Here is a 21,457-nt window from a genome sequence, read left to right as displayed (position 1 = left end):
ATTGTTTTTCTTCGCAAACCCACATCTTACAGGAGCCCTTCCCTTTACTGGTGCATTTAACACACACACTCGCTCTCTCTCGTTCTCTTACTTGAAAGCAGTGGTGAAACACACACACATCACACTGCCTGACACATTTCACATATGGCCTATAATGTGGTCACATTGAAACCGGGGATGAAGCACTTTCATTGGGGGAACTGTTGTGGTTGGTTGGATACCTAGCCCTGGAATCTGAGCCCGGGTCACACACCAAATATTTCCCTTTAGCGGAGAGATTTAATTACAGGCCTAGGAATGTGTTAATTTGCCATGTATTTATATAACAGTAGCCTGTGGTACTGAGCACAGAGTGTTCTTCAGTCTTGGCCCCTGAGAGTGTTCCAAGGAGTCACTACATATATCAAAAGTTATGAAAATGATATACAAAGGTGATTGGAGAGTGTGGTACCACTGGCTATTTAATGGCTCTACCACAATGGAGAAGAAGAGAGGCACCAAACTTGCTCCCCTTTTAACCTGATTGGGGCATCAAAGGGTTGCACTGACCTGCTGAGAAACATCCCATGGGGCCTCTCTTTCCCCTATGACTGGATGACCATCTTCTTTTCATTTAATTTCAGCTGGCATCTGTGCTTTTAATATTGACATTGATAGGCTCTCCAAAGCTGAAAATTCATCTGCAAGAACAATTAGCAAGAAGCTCATCTGCATGCCAGAAATATAGTTCTTAAGCTGGCCATAGACGCAAAGATCTGATTGTACGAATCCATCGGCTGATCTGTTCTTTTGTACTTTATTTGATCGGCATGGTTAGTGGCAGGTCGAGAGATGGGAAAGTCTGATTGTACGATGATTCGTACGATTGGATCTCTGCGTCTATGACCAGTTTTAGGAGTGAGAACATTGGTCATCTTTGGAGAGACTGGGACTCCAACAGTTCAGTCCATCGAGTTTGGTTAAATAGTAGTGTTTTGTGTAGTTCAAATTAGAATATGGTTGGTGGGCAGCAGGTAGCCATTTTGCTTGTGGGCCCACTGCACCAAACTCCAAGGCCATGAGTCCTTAGCACACACCCTGTATAGTTCCGGCACTGGCAGCCAATACAGTATCATGTTAAAGGAAGTAGATGGGATTGTGCATTAAGTCAGCACTAAACTGCTGTTCCCTCTAAAGTCTTGGATGATCAGTGAAAGGGAAACCATTCAGTCTCCTTGTAGATCATACTCAGGTAAAGCAGAATTGATCACTTTGGAGGTATTGGTTATTATATAATATCTACTCCATGCCACTGTGCCAGGATCAGATATTATATAATGATCACTACCTCTATAAGTGTTCAATTACAATGTTCTCTCCAGTCTATACTGCACAACCAGAAGAAGAGCAGTTATCTCACGTGTGATTGGTGCTCCTGTGTGTGTTTGGGTCCTAAGAGCCAGTTCAAGCTGGATCTATCAGTACTAATCTAAAGTAAAACCAACTATCCTATGTTGTGGCTCAGTGGTTAGTCTTCTCTTCTTGTAGATTTTGGGTCTTGAGTTCAGTTCCAGCCAAAGATGTGTGGGTTGGAGCTATAAAAGGAAAAAAGCACGGGGGCTAATGAATAATTGCTGGTAATTGGGTCGTGAGTTCAATTTCAGTCTTAACCATTATCTGCATGGGGTTTGTATGTTGTGTCAGTATGTGCCAGTGTCAGTATGAATGCTGTGTGTTAGTGAGGCTAGGGAGTGAGGCTAGGGAGTGAGTAACCTGTGGGGAAAACATGGGAACTTCATAATGGAATTGAACTCAGGACACTAGGGCAGAGAGGTAGAAGTGTAAGCCACTGTGTCAGCAATTTATATATACTTTATTCGGACTCAAGGGAAAATATAACGTCACCTCACTTATCTTTCCCAGGCCAGATATGAACTGACACCTCCAGTGGTGCAACCAGTAACCATCACGCTAGCCTGCTGCTCTTTATGGGCCCTCTTCGTTATTTGTATTTATTACTTGCCCCAGTGGCACATAGTTGGTACTGAGCAATCTCTGGAGGCTGCAGAAAGGCATGAAACTTTGTGGACTGCATGGTGACCCAGTGGTCAGTGCTATTACCTTGCAGTGCTTCCATCTTGGGTTTGATTCCAACCTTACTACAGAAACATTAAAATTCTGGTGCCATCTTTGGAATCTAGTTGTGCAGGAACCTAATAGCAGTAAACTGGCTGAACTGAGCTTCATAAATATTTGCAATTTCCTCTTACCAGAGGAGCTTACACTCTAGAACCATAATGTACAAAGGTATTACCCTGTCAGAGAATTCTGGGAATTGTAGCCGAGACTCCTGTTGTGTGCATGTGGCCGGCCAAGGTTGACATGCGACTTTGTATGTAACCAGCCATATTCAGGTCTAACAGTAAATGTATTTTGGGCATTTCAGTGATTAACTCATTTGCTTTGATGGTTTTGCTCCAGTGATCCAGCGAGTCATTAGCAGTCACCCCTTTCATGTGTATTTACTCAAAAATCAGCACCCATAAACAGCAGGAGAGGGAGAGCCGGTGCAGCAGCCGTGCTCTATATTTCTTTTTATGGAGGGGGTGCAAGTGTTTGGTTTTCATGTGTTTACGAGTTGGGGGGGGTGACTAATTGTAAGAAATGAGCACAGAGTGGGTGGGATTTGGTGGCACAAAGCTGCCTCTGTCTCCCCCCTGTGTGTCTGCTCACCAAACACCCACCTGGTAACTGTCTGATGCCTCCAGGCCCAGCTCCCCCATGTCCAGTCAGCCATAGCCAATTATCAGATGGGACAGAACTAACAAGCAAGTAAGAATACAGCCAGATAAAGGAAATATTACAGTAAATAGCTTCTCTCAGCATCTCCATCCCACCAAACTACCTACCTCAACCTTGCTTTAATCTGTAGGCGCTAATGACTTTCTCCTTATTTCAGGACATGAGGAGATCCTGAATTACCTGGAACTCATATAAGAAGATGACTATTATCACTTTAACTGAGCAGATAATTTATATATATTTATTTCTGGTCTCACTGGGGAAAATAGGAAATGTCATGTTTTGTTTTTGTTACAAAAATTAAACAAACCGGGCGCATAGGGGCGAGTGGGTGGCCATAGCGAATCAGTGGAGTGTGCCCTCCAGGGCTAAGGCACAATGGAATCAAACACTCTTCCAGCTTTTATGTGCATGAGGTGTGCATGTCCAGAACAGCTTCCTCTCTGTCAGTGGCTCCTGTAGGGCCCGACTGGCACTTGCACGCAAACATTTAGCAATATGAGGGTGATTTTAACCCTGTCCCTGCATGGGAACGCCATGTGTGCCTTTTCTGGATTCCTTTGCCTATTCACACTATTGAACACATGCACTTGCATATATACTGAATTACTTAGGGGCCCAGGGAATGTGCACTCACTAATTTGGCCAAGTCAGTAGCACTTCCATTGTACTTTAATACATTTTTTCTGAGCCTTATGAGTGCTCCCACAAACCCCCTTTTGTATATTCACAATATTGGCAGAGTGACTGGCACTAGAGGGAGATGAAATTGATTTGGTACATGGTTTAAAGTGGCAGAGAGAACAGAAATCAGCAGGAACCCAGTTATATTTGTAGACATGTTTAATATTCTGTGTAGTTTATATATATATATTTGGTACACGGAACCTTTCAGCGCTAGAGGTAGGGGCCCATATACTACAGACGAGGTTTTGCGTGTGGGTGTACATGTCACACTCCCATCCTGCATGTACAGTACCCATGATTTCAGACGGCACAAGATAAAGTGTCCCTGCTGACTGGTCAGGCCAGAGCAATGCATATCTCTTCCTGAAACTCACTGCTGGGAACTTCATTGTTTCGCTGCTCTCAGGTTTTTATTTGTCTTATTAGGATGGAGATACCTGGAAGAGAGAAGGAGGGAGTGACAGCTTTGTATTGCAGTTGTGTTTTTCTAGCGCATGTACTACAATAAAAGCCAGTATGGAATCCTTGGACAATCAAATATCTAACAGATGTGCAGTTGCTGTGCCAGAGATCCCCCTGTCTGAGTAAAAACTGTCAGTCATTAAGCAGGGGCAGAGTGTGAGGGAGTGAAGTACTCACCACTAAGATATTCTCCTGCAGATGGGAGCAGAGATATTATCAGGCCACTGACTTACAGAAATGCACACTATTTCATATAAATGTAACCTATTTAGCTTCCTGCCATAGCCTGGCACAATCAGTGCTCTTACATCTGGAGCCCTCTGCTGGGGGTATAGCTCAGTGCCAAAACCCACCTCTGTTCTGCCTTTTGAAGCATCCATCTAACTACCATCTAACTCCTATTATCTGTGCACATTCCTTCCTCTCTCTGTGCCAGATGCATACTGTTGGTGCCCATCCATGAAAACGTCCTTCCAATCCTCAGGAGGTATAGGGGTCTCACGAGGCAATAATTCATATACAATTTGAATAAATACTGGCAAAAGAGGTCAACTTCTAGACATTTTTGGGGCCTGAAAATAATTTGCTGTGGGGCCCAGTAATATCTAGTTACACCACTGAGTGATATGATTCAGGGCTGTTGAACCGGAGGCCTTTGTCTGGATGTAGCCCTTCAGTGGATATGGATAGCTGTCGGCATAATTTGAATACAGACACGTAGACAAATATGTGGTACATTGGGCTGATGCAGCTCTCTACACCAGGGTCGGAACTAGGGGTAGGCAGCCACCTAGGGCGCAGTCATGATGGGGGGGGGCGCACTTTTAAGGGGCTCTTGTTTTCTTTTCTTTTTTTAAACCCTGGTTTGCTTGGCCTTTAATAGTTTTTTAATTTTATAAACCGCCTATTCCAACCCCCTCTTGCCTGTGATTTGTACTGCTGACACTCCCCACCTCCCTCTTGGCAGCTGCTGGCACAGGTACATATTTGAGGGCAATATGATGGATTTTTGGCTCCTGCTGGCACAGGTACATATTTGTGGGCAATATTGTGGATTTTGTGGCTGTTGCTGGCACAGGTACAGATTGGGGGCAATATAAGGGATTGGCTGCTGCTGGCACAGGTACAAATGGGGGTAATATGATAGGTGCTGGAACAGGTACACAGATGTTTGGGGCATTATGATGGATTTTTGGCTTCTGCTGGCACTGGTACAAATTAGGGGCAATATAATGGATTATTTTGGCTGCTGCTGGCGTAATTACAGACATGATGGATGTTTTGTCTTATGCTGGCACAGGTACAGATTGGGGTCTTGGGAGCAATCTGAGAGATTGACTGCCGTTGGCACAGGTACATATGGGGCAATATGATAGGTGCTGGCACAGGTACATGGGGCAACATAATGGGTGTGCAATTTGATGGTAAGGTGGGAAATGGTAATGTAGGACCGGGTGGGGGCATTGATTGAAGTCCTTGCCTAGGGTGCCAAAATACCTTGGCCCGGCCCTGTTCTACACTCATAATAATGACAGGCAAAGTTATAGTTCAGCAACAGCTGAAGGACTGTGGGTTTCCCTTGCCAGCTTTACTGCTTCTATCAGAGGGAAATGAGTATGATATAACCCAGTACTCCCACTTTATCCAAATTATGCACGGTGGATAAGAAAGGGGGACCCAGAGGGGCCCTACACGTCACACTATGTGAAATCTAAACCCGCCCGTAGTATTGAGAGCACCCCATAAATTGCAGTGACATGGAAACGGCACAATGACACGATGCTGTGTGCTCAGAGCTGAGCTCGGCATTTTCCCTGCTTACTGTTCTGCAGTATCATATATCTGTGGCCAGCGAATTCCTGCCATTCCCTGCCGATAATCATGAGTATTGGGCGGTTCTACCATCTGGGTTACATTAGTTTGTGTTGCAACACTGGATAATTGCATCATAGAGGGGGTGGCTTTCATTGAAGGGGAATTTCACATATTAACAAGTCCATATACAGGTTTGGGATCCGTTATCCAGAAAACCGTTATCAAGAAAGCTCCAAATTCAGACCAATGGAAATGTTCTTAAAAAGCATTTATTTGAAGGGCTTTATTCAGACGTAATACAGCAATGTTTCAGGCTTACAGCTTGAGGAAAGGCTAAGGTAAGCCTGAAACGTTGCTGTATTGCATCTGAATAAAGACCTTCAAATAAAGGCATTCTGGATAAAAGGTCCCATACCTGTACAATAAAGCCTGGTACTTACCTTGGTCACTAGAGAAGGTTTGGGCACTTTCAATAAATCACACAGGTGGTTCCTCTGCTCCCGGACAATTATCAAGTCTGCTTCCCTGAAAGGGAAAAAACCAAAAACATTAGCATCAGACTCTATTGGGTGAATGTAATAAAAGTCGCAAAGAGAAAACAATTTGCACAAATAAGAATACAAATGTGCATTTTGCTATGTAATACGCTTTCTTAAACTATTACATTGTGAATTTTAATTGGGCATTCAATGCGCACTGGTGCAGACCAGGCCCGGACTGACAATCTGTGTGTTCGGGCAATTGCCCGACGGGCCGTTCAACACACAATTAAAATGGGCCGCTCTCTTCAGTAAAGCACAAGTTCAGGTCCGAGTTCCTCTCTCGCGCGCCCTGTTGCCATGGAGATGATCGGATCAACATGGCTTCTAAACATGTGCAGCAGGGAGGAACAGAATGGAGCAGCAGCAGCCGGGCTTGTGAGACACGGGGAGCGCAAAGTGAGCTGCTGAATGATAACCTCTATACATACAGCCTGCGTTAAAGCCGGAACTGCCTGCTCGTTGCCTTTCCCGCTCCCCCCTCCTAATGAATTTCCTGCACTACACAGCAAGGGGGGCGGGGTCACAGTGGGCCACGGCAACAAGCAGGTCGGGGGGAGAAGAAATACCGAGCAGTGACAGCTGTGCTGCCAGGTGAGGAGTTGGGACAAGAACTCAGGGTTTGCAGACAGAAGAGTTACTGCCTAGCCCCCCCTCTCCCTTTATTCACTCACTGAAAAGCTGCTCCTAATGTGTAGGTATTAAAGACTTAAATATCCAACAAAATCTAATCCTACTGTAATGTAAAATCTGAGCCGGCTATATGATTTCTTGTTTTCATGCATCTAACTCATGTATTTTATATACTCTGATGAAAGCGCAGTATGCATCATTCTCCTCCAACAGTTGTATTATGTCCCATTGCAAATCTTTTTAATGTTGTCTACAAATCAGAGCTAAAATCAGTTACAGTGTTTTTAGGGCAAGGCCAGACATGGTGTTTTTGCAGCGTTTTCTAGTTGCGTTTTTAAAAAAGAACAGCCAGGCGTAAATACGCATAAACTGCACTACCACTTAAACTAAGGGAAAACGCACTATGGCAATTCACACAGGGCACTTGCAAGCTGAAATCCACCACAGGACGCCAGTATTGGCATTTTTTAGCAGAAACGCCAATACGTCAAGAAACTACCAAATCAATAGACTCTATGGGATCTGCACGTTTGAAACCACACTTTATGTAAATATGCAGCGTATTTTAAATATGGCGTCCAAATTCAATTAGAACAATGAGAACAATGAGAAGTGCATGTTGGGAAAAGAATCCTACATGCTGAAAAACGCATGTTGACGGTCACGTGTGGTTTCAGTGGCGTATTTACGCCTGGCTGTTCTTTTTTAAAAATGCAACGCAAAAACGCCACGTCTGGCCTTGCCCTTAGACGTGCTACTACATATTACTTGGAGGATGCAAGCAATTGTCCAACAAAAACTTCTTTTTAGTCCCCTATCGGCTAATGTCACATGGGGCTGAAAATCATTCTGTGGGCTGCTTCAATTTTTTTGCCCTGGCTGCTTTTTACTCCCAGTCCGTCCCTGGTGCAGACTATAAAATTCGCAAACCTTCTTCCCTTGTCGGAAGTTTCCGGGTTCGTAAAAGCTATATTGAATTCACGCAAAGCAAAACTTGTTCAAGCAAAGGCATAACTTTTTGCATTGTGAATAGGTTTTTCACAAACTTTTATTACATTCCCTCAAATGGGTCTCAGACCCACAGAGCTACAAGTGAGGTTACATATGGAGATGTTATACACAAGTCACTTCTAAGAATCACAGAAGGATTGGAGCAACAGCAGCTAAATAGTGATGGGCGAATTTGCGCCGTTTCGCTTCGCCGAAAAATTCGCGAATTTCGTGCGAAATTCGCGAAACTGCGAAAAATTCGCGAAACGGCGCCGGCGTCTCGTTTTTGACGCCGGCGCCCGTTTTTGATGCCGGCGCCCGTTTTTGACGCCGGCGTCCGTTTTTTCGAAAAAAAAAATTTGACGCCTGCAAATTTTTTACGCGAATTTTCGCGGGCGTTTCGCGAATTTATTCGCCTGCCGCGAATCGCGCATATTCGCCGCGAATTCGCGCCTGGCGAATAAATTCGCCCATCACTACAGCTAAATTCTGAGACCTAAGAAAGTACAGTATGAGGGTATAGCTTATTGTGTGCCCAGAATATTCCTCCACTGTATATTTATATTTAAACATATGGATGGGAGCTGCCACATGTTTTCCCTTAGACAGTTCCAGGACACTATGGGGCAGATTTATTCGAAGGCAAAGTGGCTAACGCTAGCGTCAATTCGCTATCATTACCGCCTGCAGGGACATCGTCAATTTACTAATGGGTACAGGTGTCACTTTGCTAGCGAAAGAGACCGACGCTAGCGGTCATTCACACTCTATCGTCAGGCAAATTTACGCCCTGGCGAATGGACGTTACTCCACAAATTGAATGAAATGCGGATTTTACCTCTTTTCGCCAGACTTGGCTTCGCCAGCTTACACCAGGCGATGTGCACTGGAGTACATAGATCTTCCTCTTCTGTTACATACATCATATTTTTTAGTCCAAAAAACACTGGCGCCTTTTTTTTGGGGGGGGGTAACTGGGTTCCCCCATACATTTTCTAACATATGGAACATTAACTATACAGTGGGCTCATGTGTAGGGCATTATAACAACGCTATTGTCTTAATTAAGGTTTCCTGGACTTGTGTCATTTAATGTATTTGCTGCAACATATACGTCCATTCAACTTTAAATTTACAGCCATATGCAAATTAACCTGAGTGCAAGACCTTTAGCGAATTTGCGCTAGGCAGAAATAAACGTTAGCAAATCTTTGCTTTTAATTGCTCCCATTGTCGAAGTAACGCTAGCGAAACGTCGCCAGTCATGACATGCTGCTGATTCTGTGTAATTGAAGTGGACCCGTTACCCAGACCGAAAAATCAAGTCCTTTTCAAATTAAATATGAAATCCAATTTCTTTTTTTTATTAAAGCATTCATAGCTGTTGTAAACTCATTTACAAATCTCAGCTGTCAATCAAATATTGTCTGCCCCTCCTCTATACCTAGGCATAGAGGCAGGGCAAGCAATTACTTTCACTTTCCATTCAGCACTTTCTAGATGTCACTGCTCTCCCCACATTCCCCCGTTCTCTTAACCATTTAATTGTGTAGCCAGGGCATTGGGATGGACATCAGGTCCCCCATTCTGGTGCACAAACAAGATTCTGAGATGATGCAAGGGTTGTCTTAATAACAGTGTCCACAAAATGGCTCCTACCTGCTTGTTATAATTATGAATTCCCAGACTGATGGAAACAAGATTCAAATAATTTATACAGTGTAATTAAAGTTCATTTTGCTTGACTAACATGATAAAATCGGATTTGAAATAATTTTTTTGGGTGACGGGTCCCCTTCAATTGAGGCTTGTTTCAAATAATAGCAGTGTTCAAAATAATAATAGTTTGTTCCATATAATAGCAGTGTGGAGTTCAATTAGTGAGGTCATTCATTCTGGGAAAAAACAGGTGTCAATTACGGACCTTATTAAAGGAAGGAAGGAGCAAATGTTCATCTCTCTGAGTAAAATGGCTTGTTCCAGACATAGTTTCAGAAACCTGAAAGATGTGGAAGAAAATAGAAAACGACCATACGAATGGATAGACGAATAGCCAAAATGGCAAAGACTCTTCCAATGATCAGCTCCAGGAAGATCAAGGAAGATCTGAAGATGTGAAGCCAAGCTATCAACAAGAAGCCCCCACAAAGTCCCATTGCTACAAAAAGAGATTACAATTTGCCAAAAAACACATTGACTAGACTAAAGAGAAATGGCCTAACATTTTGTGGACAGTTTGTCAGACGACCCCCAAACACTGAATTCAAGTGACAGTACAGTGTGAAGACAGTGAAACATGGTGGCACAAGCATCATGATATGGGGATGTTTCTCATACTATGGTGTTGGGCCTATTTATCACATACCATGTTTCAACAAGACAACAACCCCAAACACACCAGTAAACAAGCAACATCTTGGTTCCAGACCAACAAGATTGACGTTATGGAGTGGCCAGCCCAATCCCTGGGTCTATTTATCACATACCAGGGATCATGGATCAGTTTCAATACATCAAATACTTGAAGAGGTCATGTTGCCTTATGCTGAAGAGGAAATTCCCGTGAAATGGGAGTTTCAACAAGACAATGACCCCAAACACACCAGTAAATGAGCAACATCTTGGTTCCAGACCAACAAGATTGATGTTATGGAGTGGCCAGTCCAATCCCTGGACCTTAATCCAATAGAAAACTTGTGGGGTGACATCAAAAATGCTGTTTGTGAGGCAAAAGCAAGAAATTCAGAAGAATTGTGGAATGTAACAGGTGCCAGAAGTTGGTGGACTCCATACAACTAAGAAACACTGCTTATACAACTAAATATTAGTTCTTTATTAAATCTTGAAACAATTTTCAGTTGATACAGTGAATGAGATTGTAAAGAAGAATACAGACACGGCTATTTTTTGGAACAGCGGTATATTCCCCCTTTCTTCACTTTCTGTAAAGGAATAACACAAATGTGATACATTTTTCTTCATGTTTTGATTTGGAATAGAATGTGCAGTGTTCCCAATGCATTTGTGTGTATGGAAATAAAAGTTATTATAAGGATTTTGAGCTTTATTTACTTTTTGAAAGTAGGGCCAGATTTACATAGCAGGCGTCCCTAAGCCCACTGCTGTTTATCGCCCCATCTGCTCCCCTTCCTTTGTGCACATGTGAAAATTTTCAGCATCGGGTCTGGAGAACTGGTGATTGGGGAACAGGAAATTTTAAAAAGTACTGTATCTCCTGCGAATCCCTGGTGATTCTTTACCAATGCAGGTGTGGTTGGAGTGGCATGCTGTCCCCATAAAATTCTGCCGCCCTAGGCCCAGGCCTTTGTGGCCTTTCCACAAATCCGGGCCTGACTGCAATTATTCTGAACACATAAATAATATATACTTTATATACTAGCTCCTGCTCTCCTGTTTTTCAGTCCAGTCTATGGTCCCAGACTCCTATTATGTTGCATTTTACATAAACATCTCATATTATCTGCTGAGATGCATCTGGGTCAAGGAAAACTGCAAAAACACAAGGTGGTAGGCTAAGCGACTGCAGGTTGTTGCCTTTTAGGCTATGGTCAGATCTGCTCAGTGCTCCAGCTCCATTGATTTGATTCGGATCAGCCTGTATGTGCTCACACACAGCGGAGCTGAAGTTGAGGTCAGTATTTGGGCTGACCTCAGCCTGTGTGTGAATGCAGAGCAAATGGAGAGCAGATCTGCTTCTCGCAGCCTGACAACAGCCAGAGCCTAATGCGTTTCGTATCCGCTGATACGTTATCATAGGCACAACTGAGAAACCTTTCGGCCAGATATATCGATCAGGCAAACCCATCGGAGGCCCCCTATACACATCCATACAATCTGTCAGCAGCTTATATCAGCTCGTGGAGACCTATAGTCCACCAGTCTGGGAATATAGCGCTGTGCTCCACCACTGACAAAGTGTTTTTTGGCAGTGTCCCATTAAAGCAAGCAGAGTGCTGCTGAAGGGGGGCTACTCACCAAGTGGTGTCACTCAGTACAGTCATGACTTCGTCCAAAATTTCTGGTTCGACCACATCTTCGTATGTAATGAGCATCTCGTACACCTCACTGGCTGTTTTCTTTCTGATCTGCAGAGAGGGAAGCAATTAATAAAGCCTTTCTGTCTCACCCAGCTTGCCTCTCTAGGTTTGGCCTCTGCGCCTGATGTGAAAGGGTTAGACGCCTGGACCATTTGAATTCCGTACAGTACTATTACTATTAAAGGGGTTGTTCACTTTTAACTTTTAGTATGACGTAGAGAGTGATATTCTAAGAGAATTTGCCATTGGTTTTCATTTTTTATTATTTGTGGTTTTTGAGTTATTTAGCTTTTTATTCAGCAGCTCTCCAGGCAGAAATTTCACAGCAATCTGGTTGCTAGGGTCCAAATTACCCCAGCAACCATGCATTGGAATTTAAATATGGGGGTCAGTGACCCCCATCTGAAAGCTGGAAAGCGTCAAGAAGGTGAATAATTTAAAAGCTATAAAAAATAAATAATGAAAAGTTGCTTAGAACTGGCCATTTAATAACATACTAAAAGTTAATTTAAAGGTGAACCATCCCTTTAACTCTTTCAGTGCCAGTACCTAAACCTGGATTTTACCTGCATGACCTTACATTGTCCATAGGACTGAATTACACTCCCCACCCAATGAGGCCCCATTAAATGAAGAATTATTACACTCCAAGGCTCACATTTTCTCTTCAGCAGAGAGCTACTTGCTGCCTGACTGCAGTATGAGCCATGGAAATGGAATCCAAAATCAACATGGTTGACAGAATTCCAAGAAATATATTATGTCTCCCTCTTCCATAATTGGCATTTTATTACATTGACAAAATGCTGTTTCAATCGAGCAGCCGGCTGCACTGAACCCTATTTGACCCGCCCCAGTAATGTACGTACAAGCAGGCCCGGACTGGCAATCTGTGGGTTCTGGCATATGCCAGAGGGGCTGCTATAGGGTGCCGTAGAAAGTCAGCATTTAGTGGGCTGGTGGGGGCTGTTTGGGCCTCTGTGTACCTGAAATGCCAGGGCCTATTTTGATTCTCAGTCCAGACAAGTTAGAGGGTTCTGGGATGATGAGATAAATATTAAAGGGAAGCTAAACCTTCAGGGTACAGGGTTTAGTGGGTGAGAAAAGCATTCCGCAAATGGGAGTTAAAATCAATAAATAGACTTGTGTAGTCACCTGACACGTTTCATGCATCTCTGGCACTTCATCAGAGGCACTTCATCTGGCACAACCTCTGATGAAGTGCCAGAGAGAGGCATGAAACGCGTCAGATGACTACACATGTCATAAAGCAGGAAATACATCTGTAACTGATGCTTGTTTGTTATTTTAATACCGTAGTACTTTATTGATTTTAACTCCCATTTGCGGAATGCTTTGCTCACCCACTAAACCCTGTAAATATGACATTGACTGGAATGGAGACCAGTAAGAGGAAATGTCTGTGCAATCTGGAGTAAGGACAATGGAAGAATGACCGCCTGGAGTTTTTATTCGATTATTAAACCTTCAGGGTAGCCTGATCTAATTTGACAAACACAGGGGTGCTGTGGGTGCATGACATCCACTGTACAATGAGGATTAGAAGATGTGGCATTTACTGTTGGGAATGGATGGCAAACCAGAAGCAACAGCTGAAACAGAACTTCCTTTCGGATATCACCGGGGAACTGGATCAGGCCACAGAAGCTGGAAGGGAATAAACAACACATATAAAGGGAGAAAAAGCAGCACAGGTACTGTGCAATAGTGTGTTCTAAACACACACACACAACTACTCATTGGCCTTGCAATAACAGAATCATATAAGTAACATGAATATTTCAATGGGACCCATCCAGACAGAAAGATGGTTTCTATTGGTAGCTTTAAGAATAAATAATGAGAAAAGTGCTTGTGTTCATCTGGGGTGACAAGTTGGGTTCTGGCAGGTGCCCCTTTCCTTCCAAGCAAGTGTTTTATTGTTAGCAAATAAACGCCTAACAGTGAGCGGCTCGGACAAGCCCAGGCAGTCTCTACCAGGTGTCCCGTTCCCTCTCCTGAATGTTTTTGGCACTGAAACCCAGTAGGGCTGTTACTGTAAATTGTACAGCTAATTGATGTATTATCATATATAGCTTGTATGGATAGCAGCACTGCTGCCTGGAGTTGCATCATGTATGTTTCTATCAGTTAATTGCTATGGTTGGATATAACATTCACAATATGGAGCACCCAAGCTACTTACACGCCTATACTGGATATCAGCTTCTGGGTGTCTTTAGATTTCTTGATCTCTTCTTTGCAAAGGGACAGTAAGTCAGGGGCAAACGGGTGTCTACAGGGAGAAAATGTAGCACATCAGACTCATGAAAATGTAGCACTTCAGACTCAAAGAAGAGAACAAGATGGCTGTGATGTTTATTCAGCTGCAGGTGTTCAGCAAGTATCAGAACATAAACAAGACTTACCCAATGACCTCAGACTAGGGGAGATATACTAATTTTATCTGTCATTCCTCATTGGCTGCAGTTGGTTATTTTATGTCCAGGAAATGGCTCTTTTAGATATTTTTCATTACATTTAGCCAAATCATGGATAATAATTTGCACCTGACCTCAATTTGCTAATTCCACTTAAATGGCCAGAAATCCTTCTAAAGTTACCATCTATGGCAAGATCAACATGTTTTTTTCATCTTTATCATGTCCAAACCTAGGATAATTCTTCCTTCTGAAATTACCCTGTTCAGGCGACTCTTAGGAATGATAATGAAATATGATTGGTTCCAGCGGCACCTCATTAGGTGCAGAATTAGCCGCAACTAAGAACAAAGGAGAGGCATCTACTTCATGGATTCATAGTTAATCTGTTCTCTGTTGCCAGAGTATGAAACATAAAGATCTAATTCACTTTGATTGGAAATGACACCAAAAAAATATCTCTCCCTAACAGCCCTTAGGCTGGGCACCTCAGCCCATAGCAAGGTTACAGATATATAGAAACATTGGGGTAACAGTCACCCTGCTATAGTTTCAGGGGTACCCAGGGCACTAATAAACACTCACCCCAAATCTCACCTAACTGGGCCCCTTAGCTCATAACAAGGTTACAGATAAACAGAAACATTGGGTTATCAGTCACCCTGCTATAGTTCCAGAGGTACCCAGGGCACAAATAAGCACTCACCCCAAATCTCTCCCTAACTGGTCTTCAGGCTGGGCCCCCAGCTGTGCTGAACTTCTCGAATTAGCCGGCCCCCCTTACCAGGGCGGAAGTGACCCGAAGCCGCAAAAAGACCAGAAGCCACATACAGACCCGAAGCTTAAGTCCTGAAGCCACAAAAGGAGCCAAAGAAGCTGAAGACCCAAAGTCACGAAAGGAGCCAAAGAAGCTTAAGAAGAACCTAAGGTAAGTTCCACTTAAAAACCAATGTTTTTTAAAATTTTACTAAACCCCTGTCCACCAATGTTTTTTTTTACTTTTATGGGGGGACCTGGCGCCAATATGTTTTTGTTTTGTTTTTTATTTATAGGGGGGCCCTGACCATCAATGATTATTTTTTTACTTGTAGGGGGGGGCCTGACCACCAATGTTATTTTTTTAACTAATAAGGGGGTCCTGACAACCAAAGGCTTTTTATAACTTGTAAATGGTGGAGGAGGGTTAACGTTTTTGTGCTGATGTCTGTGTGGACTTTTTACTGTGGTGTGGGGGCAGGATCTGGGGTGGACGGGGACCAGGGGGCCTAGAAAATGTTGCTGTACGGGGTCCCGGGATTTCTGATGGCGGCCCTGCTAGGAGTTGCAGGCCAAAAGCACCAGGCAGGACAGAGACTCAGGGACACAGGAATGGATTCCTGCAGCTATCCTGTATGGAAGTTTTGAAGCACCCTTATAGAGAATAACAGAATAGAGAATGATTTGCCAAATTAGAAAGGATTTCAAACTCATTTGACAACATTCCTCCAAACAGAACACATGGGAACAAAGAGACCACTTGAAGAGGGGCATCTGGAATTCATTAAGTAAAGGGAACCATATGACGGGACTGACTGTGCCAAGTCCAGCCTTACTCTCGCTCCGGTCGGCTGCCAATTGTGCCTCTGTATGAACGAACCCAACCTGCGCCTCTCGGATAAAGACTTCAGTTTCAATGCTCGCTTGAAAAAATTAGGGAAATTCCGCAAAAAGGTGAAACCGCCAAGAGAAGTGAAGTTGCACCTGGTGAGGAAGGACAGGCCAACGCCCTCACTTTGTTTACCAAAATGATATTGAATTCCCTTATTAATCTTGGGAAGGAGCTGAAGTGCAGGACAATGTGAATGTGCAGCTGGGAGGAAGTGCTACTGGAGACACCGTTGAAATGTATATCTGTATATATGATGGAGTCTGTACATGTTGTATACTGTAACTAAGCAATATGGCTGCCCTTCATCCAATTAACAGGGTGGTGCTACGACCAAGCAATCCGGCTAAGTAGTAGTCATGCAAGACCATATATATATATATATATATATATATATATATATATATATATATATATATATATATATATATATATATATATATATATATATATATATATATATATATATATATATAATACTAGAAATCTTACTCTTCCTCCTGTGTGTAGATCTCAAAGCAGCCATTGGCCAACATCTGTGCCAACATTTTCAGCAGGGGAATGGAGACCCTAGAAAGGAAAAGAAGATATGCAGTGAGTAGAGCTGTGCCCTCCACCCCCTTAAATGCACCTTATGAATACTGGATACTTAGGAACCCCATAATCTTAGTGCCTGTAACCAACTGAAATAAATGCTGCCCCATTTGTGGTCTTTCTTAGTGTACCAGGTGTCTCACTGGCACAGACAGAGGGTTTTGGGCAAGACAGAGAGGGCATTAAACTGGTGAGGATTGGAGATACCTATCAATGTGCTGATTGTCACGGAAGACCTGAAGCAGTGAGGAGGAAAAAGCATCCATTTGTTCTGTGTCGTTCTGTATTGCCCGAAGGTATTCAAACAGGCTCTGAGCAGAGTATCTCACCTGTATGGGAGGGGGAAAAAAACGGGGAACATTAGTGCACTGAGCACAAGAGAAATGGAGCACCGAAGGAGATTAAAAATGTTAAAGGTATGCCCAGAACATATTGTAGATAGCTTCTGAGGAAGTGGCCGGTAAAGTGGGCAGCCTACAATATGTTCTGGGCATGCCTTTACCATTTTTAATGATTCTTCAATAAATCTCTATTTTTTAAAATAAGAATAATCGGTTTCTTTGGTTCTCCATTTCTCCTGGCTGTGTGGGATCGCAGTGTTTGTGCAGCACGCTGGAGCTGAACTCTGCTGGGGGTTGGTCTCTTCTAAGATGGTTAACAGAGGGTGCTGTCTGGGTGAAATCTCATAATTGAAGGAATGAGACCAATAATTAAAGCCTGACACAATGATGGCATGGGTTTAGCAATGACACCACAGATATGCCACACATTTTATAACATGGGTCATGGGAAACTATACAACAAGGTTAAAAAGCAGGGAATAAGTAATAATCTGTCTCCCTATAACCTTTGATATATGTGATACCCCTGAGGGCGCATAATCATTATAAACCCCTCGGCTATGTAATATAATATTATATTTTGGCAGAGAGGCCTAATGTTTACAGTGCACTCCCCTTTACTATAATTATTATGGGTCAGCATATTTTAGATTAAAAGCAGCGGGAGGAGGGTGCCGCTATCCCATGTCTTAGGTTAGGAAAACCGAAAAATAGCAAAGAGCTACATGAAATAGTTTTGCCCCTGTGGGAAGCAAGAGATTCCATTTACATTAACCAGCAGGTCATTAGACGTGGCACATCGTAGACATGCCACAAGGAGTTCTACTGCTCAGCAAATGTAATCACTTCACGCAGAATACGAAAAACCGTCTCTGTTATTACTCTCTGTATAATTATTTTGCATTTAGCTGGCCCATGTACTGTAGGAAGCCATAAGAGCTACTGAGAAACTTTCCACACACTCCACCGCCAACTTGGTTTCCATGGAACTTGGCTAAGCAACACTGAATGTAGCAGTAATGTAATCCTTATAGTCAGACCTAATGGATATTCCTTCTGACTTATGAGGAGTTGATCCAACTTACAAAGTGAGCCCCAAGAGAATGTTCTGGGCCGCAGGTGCTGCATCTACTAATGCTCTTTTGTTCTGCTGCAGAGAATTTCTGTATATAAATATATATATCTGTCAGGAAATTGATCTGCCAGGTCAAAAAATCTTTGTCGGTCCCAGTGCAATCTATCTATGTTTGCAGGGCCAAGCAGGCAGCTCCCCTTTGTTTTCCTGGCAAATTGGTCTTTTTAGTTGATGGACAATTCGTACGATCGTACGATCGTTCTGAGAAAATCGTGGTCTCACGATGAGGATCGGATCTTTTAAAAATCTCAACATCTATGGCCAGCTTTACAGTGTAGGACACATTGTGTGCCCAGCTTCACACCTACCTAGGAGTGACTCCCTCCTTCCCTCATAACGCACCATGAAGCTGCTAATATATAAATGAAGCAAACTTTCCAGCATTCTCTTCCCTTCCCTTCCCTTTGTACATGTCTATGCCCTCATTTCAGTACCTGCATGTTCCTTTGTACCAACACAACAAGGCCTGGGTAAGATGTCGTCTTGGAGCTTTGATGAATGCAATTTTTTTCTGGCATTGTTTGCCCTTAAATGTCTCCGATATAAAAATGATAATTACACTCTTCCCGGATGTAACCCAACCTGAGTGAGCCGCTGCATTGGCTTTGATCCCGTCTAACTGTGAGCCCCCCATGGGCAAGAAGGAACTAGCCAGCCTTCTGCAGCTTCCTCTCAACGTGGGAAATAGGGAGAGATAAAGAGGGTGCAGGCATTTGGTGCCAAGAGGAACCGATAGAGAGATTAATAAAAAGCAAGACAGTATTATCAGATAAAAAAGGATATAAATACAATTAATGTTCTGGCAGAGACACAGGCACATGTACCATAAAGCAGTCAGGTTCCCAGTGGGGCAAATGAAACATTAAAGCCAAATCCCAGGAAAAATGACTGACTGACTGGGTTATAATGGGTGCCAAGGGAGCTTGGCAACAATTATAGCCTATCTGAAAGATATCTGATCACTTTTCAGCCAGATACAAGGAGGGCCCCATACAAAGAGGGCCAGTAAGCTGCCGTGTCTTTGTCTGAAGCCAGTTGCAGCTTTTATTGGCCATACCCGCCTTTACTTAAATGAACACCTTAATGTCCCAGGAAAGTATGCCAATAGTAAATTGTATAAAGTACTGTAATATGGATTTAGCTCATTTACTTGAACAAACGTCCTTGCAGTTCAGATCACAATCTCTTGGGGGGTTGCATAACAGTAGTAAATATGCCTTCATTTTGTTTTTAATATTATATAATGAATAGTCAGGTCCTTAAAAGCCTTAATCCAGCACTGATTATATGTGCACACATATTCTTAGTTATCTGCATAACTTGTCTTAGTCATTTGCTACAGTCAGCAGGCCAGTTCCTTGTAGGCTATTTTAAGAGACTCAAAGTTCTATTTCAGTTCTATAAAATAAATGGATATGAGATTACCCTTCGTTAATCCTACTTTTTGCCCTCAGATAGCTATTTTCAGGTTTTATAATGCAGTTTCCTGATGCCCCACAAAGGAAAGGGACATTTAACAAATGAGACATGACTGATATACTGTGCCTATAATCCAGTGATCCCCAACCAGTGGCTCGCTAGCAATATGTTGCTAACCAACCTTCTGGATGTTGCTCCCAGTGGCCTCAAAGCTGGTGCTTATTTTTCAATGCCAGGCTTAGAGGCATGTTTTGGTTGCACAGAAACCAGGTATATTGCCAAAAGCTCCTGTAGGCTGAAAGTCCACATAGGGGCTACCAAATAGCCAATCACACCCCTTATGTGGCACCCAAGGAAATGTTTTCATGCTTATACAATTTACAATTGAATGTGGCCAAATACCTAAATACCCTGTGCCTTGGACAACATGTACAGCAATCATGTGGGCAACTAATGGCCCTGCAGAATTTCAGCAGTGCTGGCAGCTGTATACCCACATCATCTGGAGACCTGCCCCAGCATAATTATAATCAGACAGTAATATTTCTAACCTATGAACTAAAACACCGAACACACAGCTGTTAGTGTGAATGAAGCTCAAGTGCTCCCTCTGCAGGACTGGAGTCTGTATAACAGGCAGTGAGATGGATTATCCGCTCTCTGTCCATACCCCTTTCACTTTCCTATGACATAAACCTGAGCTGTACATCCTCTCTGGCTAGAACCCAAAACTCACCAGTCCAGTTCTGTATAATATCTAGTAGATTGAGTATCTGTTCACATGGATATTTCATATTAATAATCAGCTTGATCTTTCTGCATCAACATTACAGTTTTTAAGATTGTAAGCTCCTATGGGCAGAGCCTCCTTTACCTCTTGTATCAGTTATTGGTTATTAATACACGTAATTTTGTATGTTCCGTGTACACACCCATTTATTGTACAGTGATGTAGAATACTAAATGTTGGACCTTTATAAATTGGTGGTTTGATGTAATTCTCTGTATCTGTATTACGGAAGGAAATTGGGCTGGGTCCCCTCTCCAGACTGGAATTAAAAGCACCTGCAATAAATCTCAGAAATTATGTTTTCCGTCAGTAAAATTAGGCATAATTCTTACCGTAGATTCAGTAAGTCCACCCACAGACACGGTCAGGCCCATTAGTACATAGTACCGATATGTGGAAAATCCTAGTAACTGGGTGATCTGGGGGAAAACGTGTGATGGCGCATTCCAGTTCAGGGATTCTGCTTGTGTTCTGTGCAGACAAAATATTGCTTATTTTTATAGACACTGCTTTCTCTCGCATGTAAATTTTACTTATGCATACAGCTTTCATGGGGTCACAACAGTGGCCTGCATTATTTTCTTTAAGCAATGGATCAGATTAAAAACATCCAAATAAAGTGCATCAAATCTTCAGTTCCAAACCCTGATTTTTTTAAGGGACATGAATCTTGGCCTTACTGTAATTGTATAAATCCATGATAACATGTGTGAGTGGTCAGCTTGATGGAATCACTGTGTACAGGACTGGACTGAGATTCAAAATAGGCCCTGGCATTCCTAGTACACAGAGGCCCAGACAGCCCACTTAATAGTCATTAAAGTGGCATCTTACAGCAGCCCTTCTGGCATTTGCCAGAACCCACAGATTGCCAGTCTGGGCCTGTCTGTGTGGGGCATTTGTACAGTGGTTACCTGGGAAATATCCTCTCCAGTTCTTCCCTATGTGGGATATGTGGGACTGGTGGGTTGTTAAAGTAAAGGAGATTAAGAAAGACAGATCCAGCAAAGGCTCGACACCTGTCAATTTTCTCAGCAGATTGCTGACAGAGCGCACACATTATCCGCTGGACACTGCAAGAAAATCACAAAAATGCATTCATTTAACAGTATATATATATATATATA

The 21,457-nt window shown here is 42.9% G+C and overlaps 1 protein-coding gene across 2 annotated transcripts in view; it reads right to left on the bottom strand.

Annotated features, from left to right (window-relative positions):
* Positions 1-3,606: 3,606 nt before the first annotated feature.
* Positions 3,607-21,457, bottom strand: part of LOC108702845 (tubulin-specific chaperone D-like) — a 124,302-nt gene continuing 106,451 nt past the window's right edge. For both annotated transcript variants that reach the window (XM_041578731.1, XM_041578730.1), the window contains 9 exons: positions 21,245-21,403; positions 20,663-20,801; positions 16,853-16,974; positions 16,544-16,621; positions 14,172-14,261; positions 13,546-13,633; positions 11,904-12,013; positions 6,186-6,270; positions 3,607-3,905 (listed from right to left, as the gene is read on the bottom strand). In XM_041578731.1, the coding sequence (XP_041434665.1) occupies positions 3,891-3,905; positions 6,186-6,270; positions 11,904-12,013; positions 13,546-13,633; positions 14,172-14,261; positions 16,544-16,621; positions 16,853-16,974; positions 20,663-20,801; positions 21,245-21,403 (886 nt within the window). In that variant the 3' untranslated portion in view covers positions 3,607-3,890. The remainder of the gene's footprint in view (positions 3,906-6,185; positions 6,271-11,903; positions 12,014-13,545; positions 13,634-14,171; positions 14,262-16,543; positions 16,622-16,852; positions 16,975-20,662; positions 20,802-21,244; positions 21,404-21,457) is intronic.

This window comes from Xenopus laevis, chromosome 9_10S (assembly GCF_017654675.1).
Source record: "Xenopus laevis strain J_2021 chromosome 9_10S, Xenopus_laevis_v10.1, whole genome shotgun sequence".
NCBI classification, from domain to species: domain Eukaryota; kingdom Metazoa; phylum Chordata; class Amphibia; order Anura; family Pipidae; genus Xenopus; species Xenopus laevis.
The sequence above is the reverse complement of the archived record's forward strand: the minus strand, read 5'-3'. Positions and strand labels throughout refer to the sequence as shown.